This window comes from Bombina bombina, chromosome 9 (assembly GCF_027579735.1).
Source record: "Bombina bombina isolate aBomBom1 chromosome 9, aBomBom1.pri, whole genome shotgun sequence".
NCBI lineage: Eukaryota > Metazoa > Chordata > Amphibia > Anura > Bombinatoridae > Bombina > Bombina bombina.
This window is the reverse complement of record NC_069507.1, coordinates 270,840,893-270,865,337: the sequence shown is the minus strand read 5'-3', so window position 1 is coordinate 270,865,337 and position 24,445 is coordinate 270,840,893. Positions and strand designations below refer to the sequence as shown.

At 39.9% G+C, this 24,445-nt stretch overlaps 1 protein-coding gene across 1 annotated transcript in view; it reads left to right on the top strand.

Moving 5' to 3' along the window:
* Nucleotides 1-24,445, top strand: part of LOC128640316 (alpha-2-macroglobulin-like protein 1) — a gene marked incomplete in the record, with an annotated part of 543,542 nt that overhangs the window by 298,973 nt on the left and 220,124 nt on the right. The window contains 2 exon segments of the mRNA XM_053692806.1: nt 8,214-8,319; nt 20,202-20,346. Of these exon segments, the coding sequence (XP_053548781.1) occupies nt 8,214-8,319; nt 20,202-20,346 (251 nt within the window).

Sequence of the window (24,445 nt, the reverse complement as noted above, 5' to 3'; positions counted from 1 at the left end):
ACATATATCACAGATCGTTACAGTAATATAATGACCTGTCATTGTCTTCTCTTGTAACAAAATGTAAGTCAGTAATATAATGACCTGTCATTGTCTTCTCTTGTAACACAATGTAAGTCAGTAATATAATGACCTGTCATTGTCTTCTCTTGTAACAAAATGTAAGTCAGTAATATAATGACCTATCATGGTCTTGTCTTGTAACACAATGTAAGTCAGTAATATAATGACCTATCATGGTCTTGTCTTGTAACAAAATGTTAGTCAGTAATATAATGACCTGTCATGGTCTTGTCTTGTCACAAAATGTAAGTCAGTAATATAATGACCTATCATGGTCTTGTCTTGTAACAAAATGTTAGTCAGTAATATAATGACCTGTCATGGTCTTGTCTTGTAACAAATGTTAGTCAGTAATATAATGACCTGTCATTGTCTTGTCTTGTAACAAAATGTAAGTCAGTAATATAATGACCTGTCATTGACTTGTCTTGTAACAAAATGTAAGTCAGTAATATAATGACCTGTCATTGTCTTGTCTTTAAACAAAATGTAAGTCAGTAATATAATGACCTGTCATTGTCTTGTCTTGTAACAAAATGTAAGTCAGTAATATAATGACCTGTCATTGTCTTGTCTTGTTCCAAATGTAAGTCAGTAATATAATGACCTGTCATTGTCTTGTCTTGTCACAAAATGTAAGTCAGTAATATAATGACCTGGCTGTCATTGTCTTGTCTTGTTACAAAATGTAAGTCAGTAATATAATGACCTAGCATTGTCTTGTCTTGTTACAAAATGTAAGTCAGTAATATAATGACCTGTCATTGTCTTGTCTTGTCACAAAATGTAAATCAGTAATATAATGACCTGTCATTGTCTTGTCTTGTTACAAAATGTAAGTCAGTAATATAATGACCTGTCATTGTCTTCTCTTGTAACAAAATGTAAGTTAGTAATAACACGATGTACAGGCCAAATAAAACGGGGGGTTTAGGGCTCCCTAGAATAGAAGATTACTACCAGGCAGTGACACTACAAAGGATACTAGACTGGCATAGAGCGCAAGAACGTAAGGTATGGGTCGCACTAGATTCACACATCCTAAAGGCTCCTTTGGTACACGCCCTATGTTGGGTGTCCAAAGACCTTAGACCCCCCCAGTGTCGGCATCTTGAAATCCACAAACAACTTTTTAAAAACTGGGATCACATAGTTGCTACCAAACATCACATTACCACTTACAGATCACCACTCTTCCCAATAACTTTAAATATAGAAATGATAGGAGGCCTAGACAAAGGTTTCAAAAGATTGACCGAATGGGACTACACGATCCCTCTACTTAAATTTACAGAAGCAGGAAAACTATTAGATAGAGATAAACTGACAGACCTAGCAGGGGGTAGATTCACCAAATGGCTAAAATACGCCCAACTACAACACTATATACATACATCCCCATTCAAGTCAGATCTGCTGAGAAGGCCCACTGCTTTCGAACAGATGTGTCACAGCAGCATTATACCCAGAGGCACGCTCTCTATATCCCGCAAGCTTCTTATAAACACCCCCACAGACACCCCTCCACCTTACACAGCTAAATGGCACCTCGACCTCAATAGCAACATAGACACAGAACAATGGAATAAAATTTTCAGCTCCCTCAAAAAATCATCAACATCCCCCGAGATATTAGAACTGAACATTAAAATCCTCCTTCGGTGGTACCTAACTCCATCAAGACTAGCTAGCATTTATCCCAACACATCCAGCTTATGCTGGCGTGGCTGCGGAAAACAGGGTAACTTAATCCACATGTGGTGGCTTTGCCCAAAAGTCCGTCCACTTTGGAACGCAGTAGAATCCTATTTTAGACGAAGTAATCATACCGAATTTACACTGACCCCACATATTGCCCTATTAAATGACCTACCCAAAACGCCCTGTTGTCTGAAAAAGTTGGTGTTGCAGATAGGACTCAACAGTGCAAGAAAATTAATAGCGCGTAACTGGAAAAAACCTAGCACCCTGAGCGAAACTATGTGGGTGGAGGAGGTGGAAGACCAATTCTCCTTTGAGACATATGGCTACTTATGCCGCAACAAAACCGATACTATACAAAACGCTAAACTCCTGTGGCAGGAATATCTGTGAGACTATATACCCCCTACATCACACGCATACAACATGTTAGTAACTTTAGATCACTAATCAAGTGATCACATTGACATACAACACACTCATTGAGAGACCCACTGAGCTTATTCCGTGGACATGACCAGCATCCTGGGAGAGGGGGAGCGCCGAGCCGCCAGAACTGCCATAACCAACTAAAACTGCTTGCATTTACGTGAGAGAAATACTTACCTTTATCAGTGACATCTAGATAACAGAGGAAGCTTGTTATAAAAGATTAGGACTTTGTTTTTATTTTCTTTTTCTATAAGTTCAGACTATATTACTAGTTTAGCTATGTTATCTACCTGAAAGAAGCTCAACTAATTACAGCTTAAGCCTTAGCGTTGTTAACACCCATGATGTTTCATCGTCAGAACACCATGTTAACCCATTTGAGAAAGGAAATTACTTCTGTAAACACTTTGCAAAACTTGTACTTGCTGGCAACACAGTAATAATTCTTGGTTGATGCTTTCTGATTTGTACATTTCTAATTTCTAATAAAAATAATAAATAAAAAAAAAAAAAAAAAAAATGTAAGTTAGTAATATAATGACCTGTTATTGTCTTGTCACAAAATGTAAATCAATAATATAATGACCTATCATGGTCTTGTCTTGTTACAAAATGTAAGTCAGTAATATAATGACCTGTCATTGTCTTGTCTTGTTACAAAATGGAAGTCAGTAATATAATGACCTGTCATTGTCTTGTCTTGTTACAAAATATAAGTCAGTAATATAATAACCTAGCATTGTCTTGTCTTGTTACAAAATGTAAGTCAGTAATATAATGACCTAGCATTGTCTTGTCTTGTTACAAAATGTAAGTCAGTAATATAATGACCTAGCATTGTCTTGTCTTGTCACAAAATGTAAGTCAGTAATGTAATGACCTGTCATTGACTTGTCTTGTAACAAAATGTAAGTCAGTAATATAATGACCTGTCATTGACTTGTCTTGTAACAAAATGTAAGTCAGTAATATAATGACCTAGCATTGCCTTGTCTTGTCACAAAATGTAAGTCAGTAATATAATGACCTGTCATTGACTTGTCTTGTAACAAAATGTAAGTCAGTAATATAATGACCTGTCATTGACTTGTCTTGTAACAAAATGTAAGTCAGTAATATAATGACCTAGCATTGCCTTGTCTTGTCACAAAATGTAAGTCAGTAATATAATGACCTATCATTGACTTGTCTTGTAACAAAATGTAAGTCAGTAATATAATGACCTGTCATTGACTTGTCTTGTAACAAAATGTAAGTCATTTATATAATGACCTGTCATTGTCTTCTCTCGTAGCAAAATGTAAGTCAGTAATATAATGACCTGGCTGTCATTGTCTTCTCTTGTAACAAAATGTAAGTCAGCAATATAATGACCTGGCTGTCATTGTCTTGTCTTGTAACAAAATGTAAGTCAGTAATATAATGACCTGTCATTGTCTTCTCTAGTAACAAAATGTAAGTCAGTAATATAATGACCTGTCATTGTCTTCTCTTGTAACAAAATGTAAGTTAGTAATATAATGACCTGTTATTGTCTTGTCACAAAATGTAAATCAATAATATAATGACCTATCATGGTCTTGTCTTGTTACAAAATGTAAGTCAGTAATATAATGACCTGTCATTGTCTTGTCTTGTTACAAAATGCAAGTCAGTAATATAATGACCTGTCATTGTCTTGTCTTGTTACAAAATATAAGTCAGTAATATAATGACCTAGCATTGTCTTGTCTTGTTACAAAATGTAAGTCAGTAATATAATGACCTAGCATTGTCTTGTCTTGTTACAAAATGTAAGTCAGTAATATAATGACCTGTCATTGACTTGTCTTGTAACAAAATGTAAGTCAGTAATATAATGACCTGTCATTGACTTGTCTTGTAACAAAATGTAAGTCAGTAATATAATGACCTAGCATTGCCTTGTCTTGTCACAAAATGTAAGTCAGTAATATAATGACCTGTCATTGACTTGTCTTGTAACAAAATGTAAGTCAGTAATATAATGACCTGTCATTGACTTGTCTTGTAACAAAATGTAAGTCAGTAATATAATGACCTAGCATTGCCTTGTCTTGTCACAAAATGTAAGTCAGTAATATAATGACCTATCATTGACTTGTCTTGTAACAAAATGTAAGTCAGTAATATAATGACCTGTCATTGACTTGTCTTGTAACAAAATGTAAGTCATTTATATAATGACCTGTCATTGTCTTCTCTCGTAGCAAAATGTAAGTCAGTAATATAATGACCTGGCTGTCATTGTCTTCTCTTGTAACAAAATGTAAGTCAGCAATATAATGACCTGGCTGTCATTGTCTTGTCTTGTAACAAAATGTAAGTCAGTAATATAATGACCTGTCATTGTCTTCTCTAGTAACAAAATCTAAGTCAGTAATATAATGACTTGTAATTTTCTTCAGTGCCCCCCAAATGATTATTCATTACACAGTGAAGAGATGAGGGAGCTTTAGCCAAACTCTTTACCTCTGAAACTGGTAAAAGATGGATTTGTATCTCCAGAAAATACACTGTAAAGTAGACTCCTTAGAAAATAGAACACACCCCAGGACCGACCATAAACGCCTGCCCTGTAGTCTGTCTAAAAGGTTACATATGGGAATAGTATTTACTATACACAGTTGACAGAAAATAAACATTGAGCATTTATTCTAAATGTGTGTGTTTTACAATACCCCCTGCCAAAAGCCCACCAGAAATACCCTTTTTAATGTACAGTACCACATATAGTACTGGAACTACTGCCATCCAATACTGATAGCTCTGCCCCACTGAACATGTGACTGGAAGTACTGCCATCCAATACTGATAGCTCTGCCCCACTCAACATGTGACTGGAAGTACTGCTATCCCATACTGATAGCTCTGCCCCACTGAACATGTGACTGGAAGTACTGCCATCCAATACTGATAGCTCTGCCCCACTGAACATGTGACTGGAAGTACTGCCATTCCATACTGATAGCTCTGCCCCACTGAACATGTGACTGGAAGTACTGCCATCCCATACTGATAGCTCTGCCCCACTCAACATGTGACTGGAAGTACTGCCATCCCATACCGATAGCTCTGCCCCACTCAGCATGTGACTGGAAGTACTGCCATTTCATACTGATAGCTCTGCCCCACTGAACATGTGACTGGAAGTACTGCCATCCCATACTGATAGCTCTGCCCCACTGAACATGTGACTGGAAGTACTGCCATCCCACACTGATAACTCTGCCCCACTGAACATGTGACTGGAAGTACTGCCATCCCATACTGATAGCTCTGCCCCACTGAACATGTGACTGGAAGTACTGCCATCCCATACTGATAGCTCTGCCCCACTGAACATGTGACTGGAAGTACTGCCATCCCATACTTATAGTTCTGCCCCACTGAACATGTGACTGGAAGTACTGCCATCCCATACTGATAGCTCTGCCCCACTGAACATGTGACTGGAAGTACTGCCATCCCATACTGATAGCTCTGCCCCACTGAACATGTGACTGGAAGTACTGCCATCCAATACTGATAGCTCTGCCCCACTCAACATGTGACTGGAAGTACTGCCATCCCATTCTGATAGCTCTGCCCCACTGAACATGTGACTGGAAGTACTGCCATCCCATACTGATAGCTCTGCCCCACTGAACATGTGACTGGAAGTACTGCCATCCCATACTGATAGCTCTGCCCCACTGAACATGTGACTGGAAGTACTGCCATCCCATACTGATAGCTCTGCCCCACTGAACATGTGACTGGAAGTACTGCCATCCCATACTGATAGCTCTGCCCCACTCAACATGTGACTGGAAGTACTGCCATCCCATACTGATAGCTCTGCCCCACTCAACATGTGACTGGAAGTACTGCCATCCCATACTGATAGCTCTGCCCCACTCAACATGTGACTGGAAGTACTGCCATCCAATACTGATAGCTCTGCCCCACTCAACATGTGACTGGAAGTACTGCCATCCCATACTGATAGCTCTGCCCCACTGAACATGTGACTGGAAGTACTGCCATCCCATACTGATAGCTCTGCCCCACTGAACATGTGACTGGAAGTACTGCCATCCCATACTGATAGCTCTGCCCCACTGAACATGTGACTGGAAGTACTGCCATCCCATACTGATAGCTCTGCCCCACTCAACATGTGACTGGAAGTACTGCCATCCAATACTGATAGCTCTGCCCCACTCAACATGTGACTGGAAGTACTGCCATCCCATACTGATAGCTCTGCCCCACTGAACATGTGACTGGAAGTACTGCCATCCCATACTGATAGCTCTGCCCCACTGAACATGTGACTGGAAGTACTGCCATCCCATACTGATAGCTCTGCCCCACTGAACATGTGACTGGAAGTACTGCCATCCCATACTGATAGCTCTGCCCCACTGAACATGTGACTGGAAGTACTGCCATCCAATACTGATAGCTCTGCCCCACTCAACATGTGACTGGAAGTACTGCCATCCCATACTGATAGCTCTGCCCCACTGAACATGTGACTGGAAGTACTGCCATCCCATACTGATAGCTCTGCCCCACTGAACATGTGACTGGAAGTACTGCCATCCCATACCGATAGCTCTGCCCCACTCAACATGTGACTGGAAGTACTGCCATCCCATACTGATAGCTCTGCCCCACTGAACATGTGACTGGAAGTACTGCCATCCCATACTGATAGCTCTGCCCCACTGAACATGTGACTGGAAGTACTGCCATCCCATACTGATAGCTCTGCCCCACTGAACATGTGACTGGAAGCACTGCCATCCCATACTGATAGCTCTGCCCCACTGAACATGTGACTGTAAGTACTGCCATCCCATACTGATAGCTCTGCCCCACTGAACATGTGACTGGAAGTACTGCCATCCCATACTTATAGTTCTGCCCCACTGAACATGTGACTGGAAGTACTGCCATCCCATACTGATAGCTCTGCCCCACTGAACATGTGACTGGAAGTACTGCCATCCCATACCGATAGCTCTGCCCCACTGTACATGTGACTGTAAGTACTGCCATCCCATACTGATAGCTCTGCCCCACTGAACATGTGACTGGAAGTACTGCCATCCCATACTTATAGTTCTGCCCCACTGAACATGTGACTGGAAGTACTGCCATCCCACACTGATAACTCTGCCCCACTGAACATGTGACTGGAAGTACTGCCATCCAATACTGATAGCTCTGCCCCACTGAACATGTGACTGGAAGTACTGCCATCCCATACTGATAGCTCTGCCCCACTGAACATGTGACTGGAAGTACTGCCATCCCATACTGATAGCTCTGCCCCACTGAACATGTGACTGGAAGTACTGCCATCCCATACTTATAGTTCTGCCCCACTGAACATGTGACTGGAAGTACTGCCATCCCATACTGATAGCTCTGCCCCACTGAACATGTGACTGGAAGTACTGCCATCCCATACTGATAGCTCTGCCCCACTGAACATGTGACTGGAAGTACTGCCATCCAATACTGATAGCTCTGCCCCACTGAACATGTGACTGGAAGTAGCCGTAACCTGCAGTCTCAGAAGTAAAAGGATCAGAGAAAGGGATACCAAGAGAGGGGAAGGGTAAATGAGGAATCTTTACAGTGATAATGCACTTGCCTGTACCACCCACCTGTACCACTCTCCTATACCACCCACCTTAATTACTCACCTGTACCACCCACCTGTACCACTCACATTTACCACTCACCTGTACCACTCACTTGTATCAACCACCTGTACCCCTCACCTGTATTACTAACCTGTACCACTTACCTGTACCATTTACCTTACCCCTCACCTGTACCCCTCACCCGTACCCCTCACCTGTACCACCCACTAGAGCCATCTGCCTGATCCATTCTGACCTAACAATCACAGGGGACAGTGACAGCTCAGCAGGATGCTGCTTATACCTGACTATGTAATAATATAACTCCTAATTACATTCTACTCTTTGTTTCAATAGGGAATGGGTCTGAAAATTCTCTCAAACACAGACATGAAATCCAAGAATTGCAGATTTTACCCTCCAGCTGCTGCCCTGAGCGCGTCCAGACATGATGTCTTCCATGGTATCATTGCACCTTTTTTACTATAACTTCACACAGCATAAAAGAATTATTCACCTTAAACTGCTGACAATATAGTTTGCAGCGTCTGAAAGAATTCACCCTGCACAACTAGGGTTTCCACCTTTTCTGGAAACATATACCAGCCATGTTCTTTAGCATAAATTTGTATAAATAATTATACAGCATAAATCAAGAACTATAGCTGCTAGGACTGATATTAAATGACCACTGGTTTATAATTAGATTACATCACACTTAGAAGAAGTCTCGCCCTGAAAGTATATTTATTTCTATACTTAATCTATATTTCTTTCATGTAATTAGCAAGAGTCCATGAGCTAGTGATGTATGGGATATACATTCCTACCAGGAGGGGCAAAGTTTCCCAAACCTCAAAATGCCTATAAATACACCCCTCACCACACCCACAAATCAGTTTTACAAACTTTGCCTCCTATGGAGGTGGTGAAGTAAGTTTGTGCTAGATTCTACGTTGATATGCGCTCCGCAGCAGGTTGGAGCCCGGTTTTCCTCTCAGCGTGCAGTGAATGTCAGAGGGATGTGAAGAGAGTATTGCCTATTTGAATTCAATGATCTCCTTCTACGGGATCTATTTCATAGGTTCTCTGTTATCGGTCGTAGAGATTCATCTCTTACCTCCCTTTTCAGATCGACGATATACTCTTATATATACCATTACCTCTACTGATTCTCGTTTCAGTACTGGTTTGGCTTTCTACTACATGTAGATGAGTGTCCTGGGGTAAGTAAGTCTTATTTTCTGTGACACTCTAAGCTATGGTTGGGCACTTTGTTTATAAAGTTCTAAATATATGTATTCAAACATTTATTTGCCTTGACTCAGGATGTTCAACGTTCCTTATTTCAGACAGTCAGTTTCATATTTGGGATAATGCATATGAATAAATCATTTTTTTCTTACCTTAAAATTTGACTTTTTCCCCGTGGGCTGTTAGGCTCGCGGGGGCTGAAAATGCTTCATTTTATTGCGTCATTCTTGGCGCAGACTTTTTTGGCGCAAAATTTTTTTTCTGTTTCCGGCGTCATACGTGTCGCCGGAAGTTGCGTCATTTTTTACGTTCTTTTGCACCAAAAGTGTCGGCGTTCCGGATGTGGCGTCATTTTTGGCGCCAAAAGCATTTAGGCGCCAAATAATGTGGGCGTCATTTTTGGCGCTAAAAAAATATGGGCGTCACTATTGTCTCCACATTATTTAAGTCTCATTATTTATTGCTTCTGGTTGCTAGAAGCTTGTTCACTGGCATTTTTTCCCATTCCCGAAACTGTCATTTAAGGAGTTTGATCAATTTTGCTTTATATGTTGTTTTTTCTATTACATATTGCAAGATGTCCCACGTTGCAACTGAGTCAGAAGATACTTCAGGAAAATCGCTGCCTGGTGCTGGAGCTACCAAAGCTAAGTGTATCTGCTGTAAACTTATGGTATCTGTTCCTCCAGCTGTTGTTTGTACTGTTTGTCATGACAAACTTGTTAATGCAGATAATATTTCCTTTAGTACTGTTACATTACCTGTTGCTGTTCCGTCAACATCTAATACTCAGAGTGTTCCTGATAACATAAGAGATTTTGTTTCTAAATCCATTAAGAAGGCTATGTCTGTTATTCCTCCTTCTAGTAAACGTAAAAAGTCTTTTAAAACTTCTCATTTTTCAGATGAATTTTTAAATGAACATCATCATTCTGATTCTGATAATGGTTCTTCTGGTTCAGAGGATTCTGTCTCAGAGGTTGATGCTGATAAATCTTCATATTTATTTAAAATGGAATTTATTCGTTCTTTACTTAAAGAAGTCCTAATTGCATTAGAAATTGAGGATTCTGGTCCTCTTGATACTAAATCTAAACGTTTAGATAAGGTTTTTAAATCTCCTGTAGTTATTCCAGAAGTTTTTCCTGTCCCTAGTGCTATTTCTGAAGTAATTTCCAGGGAATGGAATAATTTGGGTAATTCATTTACTCCTTCTAAACGTTTTAAGCAATTATATCCTGTGCCATCTGACAGATTAGAGTTTTGGGACAAAATCCCTAAGGTTGATGGGGCTGTCTCTACTCTTGCTAAGCGTACTACTATTCCTACGGCAGATGGTACTTCCTTTAAGGATCCTTTAGATAAGAAAATTGAATCCTTTCTAAGAAAAGCTTACTTGTGTTCAGGTAATCTTCTTAGACCTGCTATATCTTTAGCGGATGTTGCTGCAGCTTCAACTTTTTGGTTAGAAGCTTTAGCGCAACAAGTAACAGATCATAATTCTCATAGCATTATTATTCTTCTTCAACATGCTAATAATTTTATTTGTGATGCCATCTTTGATATCATTAGAGTTGATGTCAGGTATATGTCTCTAGCTATTTTAGCTAGAAGAGCTTTATGGCTTAAAACTTGGAATGCTGATATGTCTTCTAAGTCTACTCTGCTTTCCCTTTCTTTCCAGGGTAATAAATTGTTTGGTTCTCAGTTGGATTCTATTATCTCAACTGTTACTGGAGGGAAAGGAACTTTTTTACCACAGGATAAAAAATCTAAAGGTAAATTTAGGTCTAATAATCGTTTTCGTTCCTTTCGTCACAACAAGGAACAAAAACCTGATCCTTCATCCTCAGGAGCGGTATCAGTTTGGAAACCATCTCCAGTCTGGAATAAATCCAAGCCTTTTAGAAAATCAAAGCCAGCTCCTAAGTCCACATGAAGGTGCGGCCCTCATTCCAGCTCAGCTGGTAGGGGGCAGATTACGTTTTTTCAAAGAAATTTGGATCAATTCCGTTCACAATCTTTGGATTCAGAACATTGTTTCAGAAGGGTACAGAATTGGCTTCAAGATAAGGCCTCCTGCAAAGAGATTTTTTCTTTCCCGTGTCCCAGTAAACCCAGCGAAGGCTCAAGCATTTCTGAAATGTGTTTCAGATCTAGAGTTGGCTGGAGTAATTTTGCCAGTTCCAGTTCTGGAACAGGGACTGGGGTTTTATTCAAATCTCTTCATTGTACCAAAGAAGGAGAATTCCTTCAGACCAGTTCTGGATCTAAAAATATTGAATCGTTATGTAAGGATACCAACATTCAAAATGGTAACTGTAAGGACTATCCTGCCTTTTGTTCAGCAAGGGCATTATATGTCTACAATAGATTTACAGGATGCATATCTGCATATTCCGATTCATCCAGATCACTATCAGTTTCTGAGATTCTCTTTCCTAGACAAGCATTACCAGTTTGTGGCTCTGCCGTTTGGCCTAGCTACAGCTCCAAGAATTTTTACGAAGGTTCTCGGTGCCCTTCTGTCTGTAATCAGAGAACAGGGTATTGTGGTATTTCCTTATTTGGACGATATCTTGGTACTTGCTCAGTCTTCACATTTAGCAGAATCTCATACGAATCGACTTGTGTTGTTTCTTCAACATCATGGTTGGAGGATCAATTTACCAAAAAGTTCATTGATTCCTCAGACACAGGTAACCTTTTTAGGTTTCCAGATAGATTCAGTGTCCATGACTCTATCTTTGACAGACAAAAGACGTCTAAAATTGATATCAGCTTGTCGAAACATTCAGTCACAATCATTCCCTTCGGTAGCCTTATGCATGGAAATTCTAGGTCTTATGACTGCTGCATCGGACGCGATCCCCTTTGCTCGTTTTCACATGCGGCCTCTTCAGCTCTGTATGCTGAACCAGTGGTGCAGGGATTACACAAAGATATCTCAATTAATATCTTTAAAACCGATTGTACGACACTCTCTGACGTGGTGGACAGATCACCATCATTTAGTTCAGGGGGCTTCTTTTGTTCTTCCGACCTGGACTGTAATTTCAACAGATGCAAGTCTTACAGGTTGGGGAGCTGTGTGGGGGTCTCTGACAGCACAAGGGGTTTGGGAATCTCAGGAGGTGAGATTACCGATCAATATTTTGGAACTCCGTGCAATTTTCAGAGCTCTTCAGTCTTAGCCTCTTCTAAAGAGAGAATCGTTCATTTGTTTTCAGACAGACAATGTCACAACTGTGGCATACATCAATCATCAAGGAGGGACTCACAGTCCTCTGGCTATGAAAGAAGTATCTCGAATTCTGGTATGGGCGGAATCCAGCTCCTGTCTAGTTTCTGCGGTTCATATCCCAGGTATAGACAATTGGGAAGCGGATTATCTCAGTCGCCAAACGTTACATCCGGGCGAATGAAACAAGAAACTTCCCAGGTATCTGTCCAGATCCAGGGATCCTCAAGCGGTAGCAGTGGATGCATTGTCACTTCCTTGGAAGTATCATCCTGCCTATATCTTTCCGCCTCTAGTTCTTCTTCCAAGAGTAATCTCCAAGATTCTGAAGGAATGCTTGTTTGTTCTGCTGGTAGCTCCAGCATGGCCTCACAGGTTTTGGTATGCGGATCTTGTCCGGATGGCCTCTTGCCAACCGTGGACTCTTCCGTTAAGGCCAGACCTTCTGTCGCAAGGTCCTTTTTTCCATCAGGATCTCAAATCCTTAAATTTAAAGGTATGGAGATTGAACGCTTGATTCTTAGTCAAAGAGGTTTCTCTGACTCTGTGATTAATACTATGTTACAGGCTCGTAAATCTGTATCTAGGGAGATATATTATAGAGTCTGGAAGACTTATATTTCTTGGTGTCTTTCTCATCATTTTTCCTGGCATTCTTTTAGAATTCCGAGAATTTTACATTTTCTTCAGGATGGTTTGGATAAAGGTTTGTCTGCAAGTTCCTTGAAAGGACAAATCTCTGCTCTTTCTGTTCTTTTTCACAGAAAGATTGCTAATCTTCCTGATATTCATTGTTTTGTACAAGCTTTGGTTCGTATAAAACCTGTCATTAAGTCAATTTCTCCTCCTTGGAGTTTGAATTTGGTTCTGAGGGCTCTTCAAGCTCCTCCGTTTGAACCTATGCATTCATTGGACATTAAATTACTTTCTTGGAAAGTTTTGTTCCTTTTGGCCATCTCTTCTGCCAGAAGAGTTTCTGAATTATCTGCTCTTTCTTGTGAGTCTCCTTTTCTGATTTTTCACCAGGATAAGGCGGTGTTGCGAACTTCTTTTAAATTTTTACCTAAGGTTGTGAATTCCAACAACATTAGTAGAGAAATTGTGGTTCCTTCATTATGTCCTAATCCTAAGAATTCTAAGGAGAAATCATTGCATTCTTTGGATGTAGTTAGAGCTTTGAAATATTATGTTGAAGCTACTAAGAATTTCCAAAAGACTTCTAGTCTATTTGTTATCTTTTCCGGTTCTAGGAAAGGTCAGAAGGCCTCTGCCATTTCTTTGGCATCTTGGTTGAAATCTTTAATTCATCATGCTTATGTCGAGTCGGGTAAATCTCCGCCTCAAAGGATTACAGCTCATTCTACTAGGTCAGTTTCTACTTCCTGGGCGTTTAGGAATGAAGCTTCGGTTGATCAGATTTGCAAAGCAGCAACTTGGTCTTCTTTGCATACTTTTACTAAATTCTACTATTTTGATGTATTTTCTTCTTCTGAAGCTGTCTTTGGTAGAAAAGTACTTCAGGCAGCTGTTTCAGTTTGAATCTTCTGCTTATATTTTCAGTTTTTTTCTTTATAAGATTTAAACTTTATTTTTGGGTGTGGATTTTTTTCAGCGGAATTGGCTGTCTTTATTTTATCCCTCCCTCTCTAGTGACTCTTGCGTGGAAGATCCACATCTTGGGTAGTCATTATCCCATACATCACTAGCTCATGGACTCTTGCTAATTACATGAAAGAAAACATAATTTATGTAAGAACTTACCTGATAAATTCATTTCTTTCATATTAGCAAGAGTCCATGAGGCCCACCCTTTTTTTGTGGTGGTTATGATTTTTTTGTATAAAGCACAATTATTCCAATTCCTTATATTTATGCTTCGCACTTTTTTCTTATCACCCCACTTCTTGGCTATTCGTTAAACTGATTTGTGGGTGTGGTGAGGGGTGTATTTATAGGCATTTTGAGGTTTGGGAAACTTTGCCCCTCCTGGTAGGAATGTATATCCCATACGTCACTAGCTCATGGACTCTTGCTAATATGAAAGAAATGAATTTATCAGGTAAGTTCTTTCATAAATTATGTTTTTCAATTTTGACCTAAACCTTAAAAATACCGGCCATAGATTACAAGTGGCGAGCAATATCGTGAACGCTCTAAGATGTGCACGTATTACAAGTTGAAAGTAAATGGGTGTCCTCGAGCACAAGCAAAATTTGCGCTGGTCGGGTAGTGCTAGTGAAGACCTTGAGAAAAGAGGTTAAAAAAAAGTTGTACCAAGCACAACATAAGTACATTAAAATAAAGTGTTACACTCATATATACAATATCTGCTAAAAATTATTCATATAAATATTAAACATTTTTTATAAGGATTAAATTACATGACTGGAAAGGGCTATTATGTATGTATGTGTGTGTGTGTATATATATATGACTGGAAAGGGCTATTATGTATGTATGTGTGTGTGTGTATATATATATATATATATATATATATATATATATATATATATATATATATATATATATATGTATATATGGGTGTGTATATATATATATGTGTGTGTTAATAAATATATATATATATATATATATATATATATATATATATATATATATATACACAGTATGTACATACACTTTGGAGCTCTTCCCAAATTCCTTTAAACATGAATATTAATATTTATAAAAATGTATATGTTCTACTATATTTTACTGTGTTTTTGATTTAAATGTTTCACATAGAAGAAAATGTTTTTTATATTTTTTATATATATATATATATATATTGGTATTACTCTGCTCTCTGATATATTAGCCTTACCCTGCTCTCTGATATATTGGTCTTACTCTGCTCTCTGATATATTAGTCTTACTCTGCTCTCTGATATATTGGTCTTACTCTGCTCTCTGATATATTGGTCTTACTCTGCTCTCTTATATATTAGTCTTACCCTGCTCTCTGATATATTGGTCTTACTCTGCTCTCTGATATATTATTCTTACCCTGCTCTCTGATATATTGGTCTTACTCTGCTCTCTGATATATTGGTCTTACCCTGCTCTCTGATATATTGGTCTTACCCTGCTCTCTGATATATTAGTCTTACGCTGCTCTATGATATATTAGCCTTAGCCTGCTCTCTGATATATTGGTATTACCCTGCTCTCTGATATATTAGCCTTACGCTGCTCTCTGATATATTGGTCTTACCCTGCTCTCTGATATATTAGCCTTACGCTGCTCTCTGATATATTAGTCTTACCCGGCTCTCTGATATATTAGTCTTACGCTGCTCTCTGATATATTGGTCTTACTCTGCTCTCTGATATATTAGTCTTACCCTGCTCTCTGATATATTGGTGTTACTCTGCTCTCTGATATATTGGTCTTACTCTGCTCTCTGATATATTAGCCTTACCCTGCTCTCTGATATATTGCTCTTACGCTGCTCTCTGATATATTAGCCTTACCCTGCTCTCTGATATATTAGTCTTACCCTGCTCTCTGATATATTAGTCTTACGCTGCTCTCTGATATATTAGTCTTACCATGCTCTCTGATATATTAGTCTTAAATAGAGGAGAGTAAAGAGATTAGCTGGGCCCTCCAGTGGCGGATCTCCAGTGGCTGCAAATGGTTGATGCGGCATTTGGGACCCTGGACGTTCCGTCACTTTTAAAATGTAAAAAAAAAAAAAAAATTTAAATCACTTCTTTTGCCCTAGGGGGCAAAGCATTCCATTTGGGGGGCATTGCCCCCCAATGCCCCCCCTTAGAGCCGACCCTGGAGAGAGTGATCCTTATCTCATATACTTACTGTCTGTGTGTGAGAGAGTGTTCCTTATCTCATATACTTACTGTCTGTGTGTGAGAGAGAGTGTTCCTTATCTCATATACTTACTGTCTGTGTGTGAGAGAGAGTGTTCCTTATCTCATATACTTACTGTCTGTGTGTGAGAGAGAGTGTTCCTTATCTCATATACGTACTGTCTGTGTGTGAGAGTGTTCCTTATCTCATGTACTTACTGTCTGTGTGTCAGAGAGAGTGTTCCTTATCTCATATACTTACTGTCTGTGTGTCAGAGAGAGTGTTCCTTATCTCATATATGTACTGTCTGTGTGTGAGAGTGTTCCTTATCTCATATACTTACTGTCTGTGTGTGAGAAAGAGTGTTCCTTATCCCATATACGTGCTGTCTGTGTGTGAGAGAGTGTTCCTTATCTCATGTACTTACTGTCTGTGTGTCAGAGAGAGTGTTCCTTATCTCATATACTTACTGTCTGTGTGTCAGAGAGAGTGTTCCTTATCTCATATACTTACTGTCTGTGTGCGAGAGAGTGTTCCTTATCTCATATACTTACTATCTGTGTGTGAGAGAGTGTTCCTTATCTCATGTACTTACTGTCTGTGTGTGAGAGAGAGTTCCTTATCTCATGTACTTACTGTCTGTGTGAGAGAGAGTGTTCCTTATCTCATATACTTACTGTCTGTGTGTGTGAGAGAGTGTTCCTTATCTCATATACGTACTGTCTGTGTGTGAGAGAGAGTGTTCCTTATCTCATATACTTACTGTCTGTGTGTGAGAGAGAGTGTTCCTTATCTCATATACTTACTGCCTGTGTGTGAGAGTGTTCCTTATCTCATATACGTACTGTCTGTGTGTGAGAGAGAGTGTTCCTTATCTCATATACTTACTGTCTGTGTGTGAGCGTGTTCCTTATCTCATATACTTACTGTCTGTGTGTGAGAGTGTTCCTTATCTCATGTACTTACTGTCTGTGTGTGAGAGAGAGTGTTCCTTATCTCATGTACTTACTGTCTATATGTGAGAGAGAGTGTTCCTTATCTCATATACGTACTGTCTGTGTGTGAGAGAGAGTGTTCCTTATCTCATATACGTACTGTCTGTGTGTGAGAGAGTGTTCCTTATCTCATATACTTACTGTCTGTGTGTGAGAGAGTGTTCCTTATCTCATATACGTACTGTCTGTGTGTGAGAGAGTGTTCCTTATCTCATATACTTACTGTCTGTGTGTGAGAGAGAGTGTTCCTTATCTCATATACTTACTGTCTGTGTGCGAGAGAGTGTTCCTTATCTCATATACGTACTGTCTGTGTGTGAGAGAGTGTTCCTTATCTTATATACTTACTGTCTGTGTGTGAGAGAGAGTGTTCCTTATCTCATGTACTTACTGTCTGTGTGTCAGAGAGTGTTCCTTATCTCATATACTTACTGTCTATGTGAGAGAGAGTGTTCCGTATCTCATATACTTACTGTCTGTGTGAGAGAGAGTGTTCCTTATCTCATATACTTACTGTCTGTGTGAGAGAGTGTTCCTGATCTCATATACTTACTGTCTGTGTGTGAGAGAGAGTGTTCCTTATCTCATATACTTACTGTCTGTGTGTCAGAGAGAGTGTTCCTTATCTCATATCCTTACTGTCTGTGTGTGAGAGTGTTCCTTATCTCATATACTTACTGTCTGTGTGTGAGAGAGTGTTCCTTACCTCATATGCTTACTGTCTGTGTATGTGAGAGTGTTCCTTATCTCATATACTTACTGTCTGTGTGTGAGAGAGTGTTCCTTACATCATATACTTACTGTCTGTGTGTGAGAGAGTGTTCCTTACATCATATACTTACTGTCTGTGTGAGAGAGAGAGTGTTCCTTATCTCATAAACTTACTGTCTGTGTGTCAGAGAGAGTGTTATCTCATATACTTACTGTCTGTGTGTGAGAGAGTGTTCCTTATCTCATATACTTACTGTCTGTGTGTGTGAGAGATGTGTGAGAGAGAGTTTTCCTTATCTCATATACGTACTGTCTGTGTGTGAGAGAGTGTTCCTTATCTCATATACTTACTGTCTGTGTGTGAGAGAGAGTGTTCCTTATCTCATGTACTTACTGTCTGTGTGTCAGAGAGAGTGTTCCTTATCTCATATACTTACTGTCTGTGTGAGAAAGAGTGTTCCTTATCTCATATACTTACTGTCTGTGTGAGAGAGAGTGTTCCTTATCTCATATACTTACTGTCTGTGTGAGAGAGTGTTCCTTATCTCATATACTTACTGTCTGTGTGTCGGAGAGAGTGTTCCTTATCTCATATCCTTACTGTCTGTGTGTGAGAGAGAGTGTTCCTTATCTCATATACGTACTGTCTGTGTGTGAGAGAGTGTTCCTTACCTCATATACTTACTGTCTGTGTATGTGAGAGTGTTCCTTATCTCATATACTTACTGTCTGTGTGTGAGAGAGTGTTCCTTACCTCATATACTTACTGTCTGTGTGTGAGAGAGTGTTCCTTATCTCATATACTTACTGTCTGTGTATGTGAGAGTGTTCCTTACCTCATATACTTACTGTCTGTGTGTGAGAGAGTGTTCCTTATCTCATATAATTACTGTCTGTGTGTGTGAGAGAGAGTGTTCCTTACCTCATATACTTACTGTCTGTGTGTGAGAGAGTGTTCCTTATCTCATATACTTACTGTCTGTGTGTGTGAGAGAGAGTGTTCCTTATCTCATATACTTACTGTCTGTGTGTGTGAGAGAGTGTTCCTTATCTCTTATACTTACTGTCTGTGTGTGTGAGAGAGAGTGTTCCTTACCTCATATACTTACTGTCTGTGTGTGAGAGAGTGTTCCTTATCTCATATACTTACTGTCTGTGTGTGTGAGAGAGTGTTCCTTATCTCATATACTTACTGTCTGTGTGTGTGAGAGAGTGTTCCTTATCTCATGTACTTACTGTCTGTGTGTGTGATAGTGTTCCTTATCTCATATACTTACTGTCTGTGTGTGTGAGAGAGTGTTCCTTATCTCATATACGTGCTGTCTGTGTGTGAGAGTGTTCCTTATCTCATGTACTTACTGTCTGTGTGTGAGAGAGAGTGTTCCTTATCTCATATACTTACTGTCTGTCTGTGTGAGAGAGTGTTCCTTATATCATATACTTACTGTCTGTGTGTGAGAGAGAGTGTTCCTTATCTCATGTACTTACTGTCTGTGTGTGAGAGAGTGTTCCTTATCTCATATACTTACTATCTGTCTGTGTGAGAGAGTGTTCCTTATATCATATACTTACTGTCTGTGTGTGAGAGAGAGTGTTCCTTATCTCATATACTTACTGTCTGTGTGTGAGAGAGAGTGTTCCTTATCTCATATACTTACTGTCTGTCTGTGTGAGAGAGTGTTCCTTATATCATATACTTACTGTCTGTGTGTGAGAGAGAATGTTCCTTATCTCATGTACTTACTGTCTGTGTGTGAGAGAGTGTTCCTTATCTCATATACTTACTGTCTGTCTGTGTGAGAGAGTGTTCCTTATATCATATACTTACTGTCTGTGTGTGAGAGAGAGTGTTCCTTATCTCATATACTTACTGTCTGTGTGTGAGAGAGAGTGTTCCTTATCTCATATACTTACTGTCTGTCTGTCTGTGTGAGAGAGTGTTCCTTATATCATATACTTACTGTCTGTGTGTGAGAGAGAGTGTTCCTTATCTCATATACTTACTGTCTGCGTGTGAGAGAGAGTGTTCCTTACCTCATATACTTACTGAGTGTTCCTTCATAACCAGTAAGCTCTGTCCCTCAGAACCATTGTTCACTTCCTGTTGGTTTATAAATGAAATTGTTTGGTTTAAATGAGCAGTTGTCATGCTACATAACTAAATATAAAAATAATAATACTTTCAACATGTTTAAATATTGGTCTTCCATATTTGTTTATGCGCCTATAATGTTTTGGATATCACTTGTATCTACACCATGTGACCTCTTTGATTCTAAAAGCTCATATTCATTTCTAGACTTTTTTGTAACTCTGATATTAAACCCTTACAGTTCCTCCCTCTAACGTTGATTTACCATTTTGGGGAAGCGATCCATATAATTTACCTGATTCTGAATCCTTTTCTCATGATGAAGTTGCTGGCAAACCACGGAAAAACCTTCCTGAGACTTGGATTTGGGACCTGATACCTGTGGGGTAGGTACCCTCAGTAATACTTACAATATCTTCCAGTAGTTCCCTGATGCATAAGCATTAGTATGGCAGTTACAATATAATTGACAATGATTTTGCATTTGCAATATGGTAAGCTAAAATCTTACTATTCATGAGATTTTAGTGAAAAATATCATTGTTGATTTCAGCAAAACACTGTCAACTTTTGCTGTAAAGTTCAGTTTTGTATTATGGGTAGGAAAGAGTATGAGTTTGGGTTTGGCTAAAGTTAGGTCAGGTCTAGGGTTAGGGCTAGAGTTTTGCATGAAGGTTAGCAGAAAGCTAAGGTTAGGGCTTGGCTAAGGGATCAGATTTGGGCAAGAGTTATTGCCAGGATAGGGCTAGGGTAAGGACAAAGTTTGGGTTAAGGCAATGCTAGAGCTAGGGCAGGGCAAGACTAGAGCTAGGATTAGGACTAGACTTTTTCTAGGTTTTGCATGAAGCAAAGTGTAAGGTTTAGGTTAGGGCAGGCAAGGCTACGTTTAGGGCAAGACTAGGGTTTTGGTTAAGGTTTGAGTCAAGAGCTAGGGTTAAGACAAGGCTAGAGATAGGATTATAACTACATTTAGGGTTAGGGCAAGGCTAGGTCTAGGATAAGGCAAGGCTAAGGCTAGTGTTTGGCTTAGTTACAGTTTGGGCCAAGAGGTTGTGTTAAGGCAAGTCTAGAGGGTTAGAGTTCAATTATGATGGCACGATTAGTGATGAGCATATGTTATGGCTAAGACAATGGTTAGGGCAAGGCCAGGGATATGGTAAGGGAACGGCAAGGTCTCAGGTTTGGGCAAGGGATAGGTTAGGCATAGGGTTAGGACAAGGCAAAGGCTAGAATTTGGTTTAGGACAAGACTAGAATTAGGATTTTGTCTATGAGTTAAGAAGTATGTGTTAAGAAGTACTAAAGGGACACTAAACCCAAAATGTTTTCTTTCATGATTCAGATAGAGCAGCAATTTTAAGCAACTTTCTCATTGACTCCTATCATCAATTTTTCTTCATTATCTTGCTAAATTTATTTGAAAAAGCAGAAATGTAAGGTTAGGAGCCCACCCGTTTTTGGTTCAGCAACTGATTGGTGGCTACATTACCCAGGTGCTGAACCAAAAATGGGCCGGCTCCTAACCTTTCGTTTCTGCTTATTCAAATAAAGATAGTAAGAGAGCGAAGAAAAACTGATAATAGGAGTAAATTAGTATCACCTAGATACGAGTTTTGCGCTAAACAGGGTGCGAAACTAACACCAAAAAAGTTGCGTTATTTCACTCTCCATAGCGCTGCCATTACGAGTTACTGAAAAGCCTCCTTGTGCGTGCGATATGGTGGCGTTAAGCTCCTGTCACGAACCAAGCCTCCAGACTAAAAAGAAAAGGTCTGGTAAGGCATTCTGCTCAAAAGGGCTGTGTGGGGATTTGAACCTGTGGCTCTGTGCTTACTACACTGTTTGCTTATGTGTTGAGCCACAGTTTCAAATGCAATAGCATGCAACTTAAAAGATCTGTCAAATGTGTATTTGTCTAATTGTATTTTCACCTGTGCAATCACAGCTGCACTTCATTTTGAATATACTCAGAGCAAATCATGTGCAAAACCTCCCTATTTAAGGCTGGCTGTTAGGCTGCACATTGTTTCACAAGCCAGAACCTGTTTCCTGTACTTCAGTACATATTTGAAGGAAGACTTCACCTTTGCACCTGTTTACAAGTTTGTTTCCTGCCTTCTGCAATTCCTGCACTTCAGTTATTACAAAGACAAAGAGGCCCATTTATCAAGCTTTGAATGGAGCTTGTGGGCCGTGTTTCTGGTGAGTCTTCAGACTCGCCAGAAACAGCAGTTATGAAGCAGCGGTCTAAAGGCCGCTGCTCCATAACCCTGTCCGCCTGCTCTGATGAGGCGGACAGAGATCGCCACAAATCAACCCGATTAAGTACGATCGGGTTGATTGACACCCCCTGCTGGTGGCCGATTGGCCACGAGTCTTCAGGGGGCGATGTTGCACCACCAGCTCACAAGATCTGCTGGTGCAATGCTGAATAAGGAGAGCGTATTGCTCTTTGCATTCAGCGATCTGTCGGACCTGATCCTCACTGTCAGATCAGGTCCGGCAGACATTTCATAAATAGGCCTCAAAGACTTCACCTTTAAACCTGCTACCTGTTTACAAGTTTGTTTCCTGTTTTGTGCAAATCCTACACTTCAGTTATTACCAGGAGAAAGACTTCACCTTTAAACCTGCTACCTGTTTACAAGTTTGTTTCCTGTTTTGTGCAAATCCTACACTTCAGTTATTACCAGGAGAAAGACTTTAGCTTTAAACCTGTTACCTATTAACAGGGCCGCCATCAGGGGGTGAATAGGGTGACTCCTGTCAGGGGCCTAGTGGGCCAGGAGGCCCCATGAGGAAAGCACAACTATTATTACATTTTGGCAGCCACCAGAGGGCGCTACAGCAGAGTGCTATTGAGCGTGGGAAATGTTATTACAAGGAGTAAAGTATTAGCATTTGAGAGGATTTCTGAGTGTGCATTAAACCGCTATGCACAGTGTGAGACAGACTTGGCACTTTGTTTGTACAGTGTGTGCCTGAGTCAGACGGCAGATCACTTTTATTTGCAGAGGAGGTAGGACTTAGCAAATGTTTTTTATTTCTTTGTGCAATTTCAGATTGTACCTTCAATGTGGTAGTTGTGTGGTGGGGCCAGGGGTCCATAAAAACACATTTTCTTAGCAATATGCAGCAGTGTATTTATGATTATTTGACAATGCTGTAGAAATTCTATATTTAAAACCATGCAGAAATGTTTGCTCCTCAATACACAAAATGTGGGTGCCCTTTTGGTAGATATGATTTATATATATATATACTGTATCTAAAACAGAAGAGGGAAGGGCACACAGCAAAAAAGTCTTTCCTAGTGTAGTATATCAGATAACTTGAAAATGATTCAGAACAGAGTAGCCAAATGAACACTCATGTGTAACAACCTCTTATGAGGTATGGATAGAGCACTGTATGGCATATAGCCATTGTAGATCTCAGCTTTTATGAGGTATGGATAGAGCATTGTATGGCATATAGCCATTGTAGATCTCAGCTCTTATGAGGTATGGATAGAGCATTGTATGGCATATAGCCATTGTAGATCTCAGCTCTTATGAGGTATGGATAGAGCATTGTATGGCATATAGCCATTGTAGATCTCAGCTCTTATGAGGTATGGATAGAGCATTGTATGGCATATAACCATTGTAGATCTCAGCTCTTATGAGGTATGGATAGAGCCCTGTATGGCATATAGCCATTGTAGATCTCAGCTCTTATGAGGTATGGATAGAGCATTGTATGGCATATAACCATTGTAGATCTCAGCTCTTATGAGGTATGGATAGAGCACTGTATGGCATATAGCCACTGGAGATCTAAGCTCTTATGAGGTATGAATAGAGCACTGTATGGCATATAGCCATTGTAGATCTCAGCTCTTATGAGGTATGGATAGAGCATTGTATGGCATATAGCCATTGTAGATCTCAGCTCTTATGAGGTATGGATAGATCATTGTATGGCATATAGCCATTGTAGATCTCAGCTCTTATGAGGTATGGATAGAGCACTGTATGGCATATAGCCACTGGAGATCTCAGCTCTTATGAGGTATGAATAGAGCACTGTATGGCATATAGCCATTGTAGTTCTCAGCTCTTATGAGGTATGGATAGAGCATTGTATGGCATATAGCCATTGTAGATCTCAGCTCTTATGAGGTATGGATAGATCATTGTATGGCATATAGCCATTGTAGATCTCAGCTCTTATGAGGTATGGATAGAGCACTGTATGGCATATAGCCATTGTAGATCTCAGCTCCTATGAGGTATGGATAGAGCACTGTATGGCATATAGCCACTGGAGATCTCAGCTCCTATGAGGTATGGATAGAGCACTGTATGGCATATAGCCATTGTAGATCTCAGCTCTTATGAGGTATGGATAGAGCCCTGTATGGCATATAACCATTGTAGATCTCAGCTCTTATGAGGTATGGATAGAGTACTGTATGGCATATAGCCATTGTAGATCTCAGCTC